This window comes from Strix aluco, chromosome 21, assembly GCF_031877795.1.
Source record: "Strix aluco isolate bStrAlu1 chromosome 21, bStrAlu1.hap1, whole genome shotgun sequence".
Classification (NCBI taxonomy): Eukaryota; Metazoa; Chordata; class Aves; order Strigiformes; family Strigidae; genus Strix; species Strix aluco.
Genome location: NC_133951.1, coordinates 14,087,959 through 14,094,823, shown reverse-complemented (window position 1 = coordinate 14,094,823; position 6,865 = coordinate 14,087,959). Strand labels below are relative to the sequence as shown.

The window sequence follows — 6,865 nt, the reverse complement described above, 5'->3', positions numbered from 1 at the left end:
ATGGCTGAGCGCGGCTGGGAAGTCTTGGCTGTCCCTGGACGGGCCCTGCTCGGGGCTGGGGCAGGGCTGGGGTGGGCTGTCGGCGGCGGAGAACAATGCGGGAGCTGCCACCCGTTCCCTGGGTAAAAATAGCATTCCCCTTGCAAAGATGTAGGCTGTTCCCAGTGACACGAAACCAAACAGCCTGTCCTTGGAGCAGCTGGTTTTCAGGGGCGGGAGGGAAGGGGATGGTGTCTGCATCGCCAGAGAGGGCTGAGCTCTGCTCCGGGGGCTGGGGAAGCGGGGTGTGCACAGGGGGGACGAGGGGGGGGATTTCTGGCCGGGGCTCTGCAGTATTGATGCCTTTGTAAGGCTGTCAAGATGCTGAGCTAAGTCACTTCTACACCTGGGGGGGATCTGGGAAGCCGGGGAGGGGGAACTCTTGGTTGCACCGTTCTCTTCAACACCCCTTCTGTGTCCTCTGGCATCCCGCCCCTGCTTTAATTCCGGTGCCTGTGCTGCTCCCCATCCTGCCCACCTACGAGCTTGGCTGCGGCTCCCTCGGCAGCCCATCTGTGCCTCCTCGCTAATCACCTGCCGGAGTGACTGATGAGTGGCACGTTACACTCTCAGCCTGTCCCCCGTGGGGCTCAGGAAACTGCCCTGGAATAGTTTTGATGTGTCATTTTACCTCTTGCCCCCAGAGGATTCCCGATGCTGACCACCCCCAGCCACGGGTACCCAACACCTGGAATTCTGCTTCTGGCTGGCGGCACGGGAAAACCCGCCGGGTCTCCAGACCCTCAGCGTGGCTGGAGGCATCCTCCCTCTTGCCCTGGATGCCATGTCACCGTGGTTGGGGCTTGAGACATCCTGAAAAGGGCCTGGAGCCGTTCCAGGAGCAAACCCTCCGAAGGAAGAGAGGTTGTCAGGGCGGCAGGCACTGGGTGAAGGAGGGGCCCCCGGGGGTGGCAGCCAGAGATACGGGAGGTGGCCGGTGACCGCTCAGGGATGCTGTTACAGGCTGCAGATGTTGCTGAGATGTTGTTGTTGTCGTTAGAGCTGTGGATGTTGCTTGGGAAGATGCAGCACAGGCAGTTGCAGGACCCTGGCCACGGCCCTCGCCAGCCCCCGGGGTCTGAGACTCGCTGGCCACCGGTGCGGCAGCAGCGAGGGCTCTGCCAGCTGTGTCCCTCCGGGCTGGGTCACCATGTCCTTGCTCCTACAGAGGAGGGAAGGGGAGTGACAGAGTGACAGTGTCACCGAGGGCTGCGTGGTGCCCAGGGCAACGGGACTGAACTGGCCCTGTACAGCTCCCGGTCCCGGCTGCAATGGGATGGGGGCAGTTATGGGGTGGGGGGGTATCAGGGGAAATTGGTTCTGGCTGGTTCCAAGGAGTAAATAATAGTTTCCCTACTTCTATCTTTGATACTAAAAGCAATTTATCTGGCGAGTCAGTTCTGCAGCGGATGTGTAACAAGTGGGAATTTGTAGCGATTACTGAGTTAAATAACAATTACAGCACATCGCCGCCGAGTCCCCACGCCTGGGACACAGGGGTGGCCTCCAGCCACGCCGCCCTCCCAGCCAGGTGCCCCCGCGTCACCCCTGCGCTCAGATCTGCCCTCGGGAGCGAGCAGGAGCCGCTCGGTCCTGCCCGCCCCGGGACATTGGCTGCAGGGAGCTGACGGATTCGGGTGTCACTGTCCCTGCCAGCCCGGCGCAGGCAGCCGGAGGGAGCTGAGCTTCCAGCCTGTGTCTTGGGGGGAAAAAAAAACATAAATCAATTTGTATGATGGTGTTGCATAAACCAGGGAAAGATGTGGTCGAATGCAGAAGAAGGAGAGAGCCTGGCAGGTATGGCCGAGGCTCAGGGGGTGCCTGAGCAGGCTCCGAGGGGAAGCGGGCAGAAATTCCCACTTTGTGCAGGCAAAACCTTCCTGTGCAGGAAGATCGGCTCCCGAGCACGGGCTGCCCAGGGAGCTGACACATTGAAGAGAATCCAGTGTCTTTCTTCACTCTTTATTGTGTAAAAATAAAGTCAACAATTCATGTAATCTCGGCAATAAAATGGAAAAAGCATGAGTATCAGTAGAAACAGTGCATTTTCAGAACTGCTGATGCGGACTGGATGCGTAGTATATCTTAACCCATTCAAAACCCAAAGGGGACAGAGAGCAAGTAATAGGAAAAATGTACAGCTTTGGTTAGCAAAATAATGACAAATTAAGATACATTTATTCTCTCCCCTACTATACACTATATACATTGTGTTGACATCACACCCTTTTTTGTTTTTGGCAAATCCGACGCACCTGGGGCTGTAGCTGAACCTTTTCAGTGGTCTTGTTCTTCTCAGCAGGTTGTGCTTCTCGCTTTGCTGATGCGAACAGGTTCTTAGGAGGAACTTAAATTAACTCACGATGGTTGGTTGGTTTTTTGTTTGTGTTTTTTTTAAAAAGAGCACGGTTTAAAATACGCTGCCCTGAGCCACAGTTCGTCTGAAGGTCTCTCGAGCCGGGGGGTGCGCGTGTCCCGAGGCGGCGGTGGCTGGGCCAGCTCTGTGCTCCTGCCCAGGGGCGACCTTGGCCTTGCCCGGCTCCGTACGGGCCCCTCCGCTCTGCAGATCTCTTTGCCACATCTTTGGAGTTGGTCGGGGAGGCTCTGGAGCCCTGTGTGAATTCTCTGCCTCATCCTCCACTGCCGCCCAGGGTGGCCCTCGGGGGTCAGTGGGGGGGGGCTGGGGGGTGATTTCTGCGATCTGTAGTACAAACCAGGAGTTTAGAAAAGGAAACCATACAAAATGCATCTATTATTTCAAAATACGCTTCTTTATCTCTTTTTTTCCTGCAGAATCTCAAAGTACTTTTTTTCTCAGGGAGCACTGCTTTATCTTCATAAAAATACCCTTTTTTTATTGGTAATAAACTTCCCTTTACAGTAAGAGAAACAACATAGTGTATTATCAAAAGCAGAAAGGCTTCAGACTTTTCAGTGGTAGCTAAACTTCCAGGGGATGGTAAAGGCTATTTTTTCACCAGCTACGGCACGTAGGAGGCCTCGGGGGGCTGCAGGCGGCGGGGCCGGGGGGGGGACGTACCTGAGTGCGGCAGGTTGGGGAGCGGGGCCGGCAGGGGGGTCCCATCCGGGGGGGTCCCGTCCCGGTGCCCGCCGCAGCCCGGGGCTATGGCTGTGGTGCTCGGGAGCGGCGCTGGACGGGGAAGGGGGCAACAGGGCTCGCCTGGGAAGGGGGGTGAGAACAGGGCAGGGGGGTCACCCCCTCCTCGGAGTCCTGGCCGCTGCCGCACCCCCGGCTCCCGGGAGGGAGCGCAACCGCGTGGGGGGGGGATGTTGCAACCCTCCCCTGGCTCCGGGGGGGCTTCAGGCTGGGGGGCGAGGAGCCCCAAGGCGGGGGGCTCTGGTCTGGGCCCCGCAGCCTTTTAAGGCGCCGGTGCCCGGAGAAAGCGGGGCCACCCCGGCGGGGGGGAGGCATCGGCAAAGCAGGGGCCGGGCCCGGGGGGCCGGGGGGGAGCAGGAGGGGGGCGCAGCCGCGCCAGGCCAAGGCACGCAGGCGTTGAAGGACGTTGGCAAGACAGAAACCGGAGGGTCGTGGGGCTCCGGGGGCGGGTGGCCCCGCTGCCAGGGCATCCCCGCTCCTCGGGACAAGACGGGTGGCTTCGTTCTCGGTTGTTTTTGCGCAAAAAAAAAAAAAAAAAAAAGAAAGAAAAGAACCCGATGAGGAGGTTTCTTTCACTTGTCCGTGGCCCTAGTTGAGCTGGCGACAGGCCTCGAAAGTCCACTTAGTGGCCCCGCCGTAGATGTCGATGTTGGCCTCGGCCCAGGCGATGACGTTGCCGGCGAGCGCCTTGGAGCTGCAGGTGGCCAGGCCGTACACCTCGCCGGGGCTCAGCTTCCTGTCCCACACGTTGAAGTGGGCCAGCTCCCCCACGAAGGCCTGTGTGGCGTCGAACCCGCCGCCCAGCGTGTCCTGTGGAAGGGCCACCATCACCAGGGGCACCTAGCCAAGCAGGGACACCCCCTCCACCCCACGCCCGTCCCCACCAAGCCCTTACCTGCTCCTGGCCCAGGACCAGGACCCCCTGGGGTTTGATGGGGTGGTAGGGTGCCAGGTTCTCGCCGCTGCCGGTCTGCGTCCCGTCCTGGTAGGCCTCCCAGACACCGTCCCGCGTGGTCCAGGTGACGCAGATGTGGTGCCACTTGCCGTCGTTGATGACAAAGGGCAGCTTGGCCACCTGCGGGCGTGGGGGGGCAGGTCAGGGTGGTGGGCACTGAGGGGGTCCCCCATGCTTCCCCCTCCAGGCTCAGCACCCTCCCTGCTCCCCAGCGCCGTACCTTGTCGTTGATGAGGATCTCCATGGGGTTGTTGCCCCACTCGATGAGCACCAGCTCGTTAGCCTGCCCAGGCACAGCGTAGGAAAAGGGGGTGCCCATGCCGGGGGAGGCGTTGGACTTCATCCACATGCAGACGCTGAAGGCGTACATCTCGGGCAGGCTCTTCTTCACCTTGGCGTACATGTAGTTGGTGCGCAGCGGGAAGGTGAGCTGGAACCTGTCCGGGGGCCGGTTGTCCTTCTGGCCTGGGCAGGGGGTGGGCAGAGGGGCGGTGGGCTCCGGCCGGACCCCCTCTCTGCCCGCTTTGGGGGTGTCCCCGTCCCCTCCTCGCCGTTATGTAATGGGCCTTGAGATGGCAGAGAGGAGCAAAATCCCTCCCGTGCTGCGCGGCTCCTTAATCTGCCCCTCCCCGGGCAGTGCCCGGAGCATCCCCGGCTCCTGCGGCCGGGCCCGCGGGCACCCTCCTGGCTACAGGGGGAAAAGGGACCGCTCCACGGAGGGGGAAGGAATGGGACAGGGACAGCTCCGGGGGGGGGGGGGGGGGGGTAGAAAGGGACAGGGACCGCTCCACGGGGGAGAAGGAATGGGACAGGGACAGCTCCAGGGGTGGGGGGGGAAGGAAAGGGACAGGACCGCTCCACGGGGGGGTAGAAAGGGACTGGTCCACGGCGGGGGGGAAAGGGACAACTCCACGGGGGGGGGGGCGGGGGGAAGAAAGGGACACGGACCGCTCCGCGGGGGTGGGAGAAGGAGAGGGACACGGACCGCTCCAGCGGTGGGAAGGAGCGGGACAGGGACCGCTCCACGGCGGGGGGAAGGAAAAGGACGGGGACCGCTCCGGGAGGGGGGGGAGGGAAGGAAAGGGACAGGGACAGGGACAGGGACCGCTCCACGCGGGGGGAGCAGGCCGGGCTCGGCAGAGCCGCTCAGCATCCCGCCCCGCAGCGCGGAGAGGGGAGCGGCGGGCACGGCCGGCGGCGTCAGGTGGGGGGGGCTCTCCGGGACGGGGGTCACCGGGATGGGGCGGGGGGGGGGTCCCAGTACCTTTCTCCAGGTCGCTGATGCGCTGGTGCAGCGACGTGAGGGTGCTCTCGATCTTGCCGCGCTCCTCGGAGTCGTTCCTGGGGCCGAACTTGCCCTCCTCCAGGCTGTTCACCCGCGACAGCACCTGCTTCTCCAGGTCGTCGATCTTGTTCTGCAGGACGTCCCGGAGGCTGCTGCTCTGGCCGGAGGAATTCATCCGGCTGAACTGCTGCGGGGGGCGAGCACAGGAGCGGGCTGTCACCGCCCGCCCCGCCGCCGCGCTGCCCGCAGCGGGGCGCGGGGACCCCCCCCCTCCCCGGGGGGACGGGGCGCGGTACCTCCAGGTTCTCCAGCCGCGTTTTGAGGGACTGCAGCGTCTGCCCGAGCTGGCTGAGGGTCTCGGCGGCGGGGGCCCGCGACAGGTCCCCCATGGTGTTTTTGGAGGGGGGGGCGGCCGCCTTCCTGCCCGCCCCGCCGGCCTTGGCCTCGCCGGGCAGCGCCTCCGCCGTGCTCTGGCTCTCGCAGCGGCCCAGCTTGGCCGTCAGCTCCCGGATCGTCTCCTTCTGGTTCATGATGGTCTCCTTCTGCTGCAGCACCGTCTCCCGCAGCTGCAGCACGCTGCTCTTCAGCTCCTCGGCCGAGGAGCCGCTGCCCGGCGCGGAGGCAGCGCACACGTCGCCGTCCAGCGGCACCGAGGTGCAGATGAAGCGCGTCTGCCCGAAGCCCTGCCCGCGGCCGCGCAGGCAGAGCAGCGACAGCAGCGCCAGGAGGAGGAGGAGCGGCGGGGGGGGAGGAAGGCGGCGGGTGCCGGGGGGCCCCGCGGCCATGGCTGCGCCGGGGCTGGGGCTGGCGCTGGGGCTGGGGCCGCCGCTCTCCGCCGGGCCCACTGCGGCACGCGGCCCCTCTTATAGCGCCCGGGGCGGGGCCGCCCGGCCTGACGTCACGGAGCGTGGAATCCCGGCCGCGCCGAGGGGGGGTCTGGGGGGAGCGGGAGTGGGTGTGCGGGGGGTGAGGAGGGGTGCGAGGGGGTGTGTGCGCGGGGGGGGGGCGTGGGAGCGAGTGGGCGCGACGCGCGTGGAAGAGAGCGGGGAGCGGGGGAGGGTGCGTGGAGGGTGCTACAGCGAGCGGGGGGGGTGCGGGTGTGTCCGTGTGCGGGGGGTGTGCGTGTGCGTGTGCACCTGTACACGGTGTGTGGGGGGGTGCGGTGTGAGTGTCCGTGTGCAGGTGTGCGGGTGTGCGCGGTGCCGCGGGGGGGCCGGTGGTGCCGCCCGTCTGTGCGCCCAGGGCCGTGCGTGGAAGGGGCCGCCCCGCGCTCTCCGTGGGCCCGTGCCCGTGGGGGCCCGGGTTTGCTCCTCCCCCGCCGCTGCCGGCAGCAGCCGCCGGAGGGGCCCCGCGGGCTCGCCGTGCCCCCGGTAAAGCTTCTCCTCGCTCCCCCCGGGCACCCCCGGGTCCCCAGCAGGGCAGCTCCCACGGTGGGGGAGCCCGCAGGCACCCCTGGGCTCCAGGGCGC

At 64.9% G+C, this 6,865-nt stretch overlaps 1 protein-coding gene across 2 annotated transcripts; it reads right to left on the bottom strand.

The window, feature by feature from the left end:
- Positions 1 to 1,985: 1,985 nt before the first annotated feature.
- NPTX1 (neuronal pentraxin 1) lies at positions 1,986 to 6,218 on the bottom strand. 2 transcript variants are annotated; one of them, XR_012625986.1, is made up of 6 exons: positions 5,694 to 6,218; positions 5,377 to 5,584; positions 4,333 to 4,577; positions 4,053 to 4,232; positions 3,080 to 3,967; positions 1,986 to 2,740 (listed from the first exon to the last, which is right to left on the bottom strand). XR_012625986.1 is itself a non-coding variant. In XM_074847370.1 (5 exons), exons 1-5 carry the CDS (start codon positions 6,180 to 6,182, stop codon positions 3,746 to 3,748), a joined length of 1,344 nt encoding a protein of 447 aa, XP_074703471.1. In that variant the 5' UTR covers positions 6,183 to 6,218; the 3' UTR covers positions 1,986 to 3,745. The 2 variants fall into 2 exon arrangements, 1 of the variants encoding a protein (XP_074703471.1); XM_074847370.1 differs by having other exon boundaries at positions 1,986 to 3,967.
- Between the last annotated feature and the right edge of the window lie 647 nt (positions 6,219 to 6,865).

Coding starts and splice junctions, on each gene's coding strand:
- NPTX1 (XM_074847370.1), bottom strand. CDS start 6,182: ATGGCCGCGGGGCCCCCCGGCACCCGCCGCCTTCCTCCCCCCCCGCCG. Junction 4,578..5,376: donor CATCAGCGACCTGGAGAAAG/GTACTGGGACCC, acceptor CCCCCTGCCCAG/GCCAGAAGGACAACCGGCCC. Junction 3,968..4,052: donor TGGTCCTGGGCCAGGAGCAG/GTAAGGGCTTGG, acceptor GCCCTTCCACAG/GACACGCTGGGCGGCGGGTT.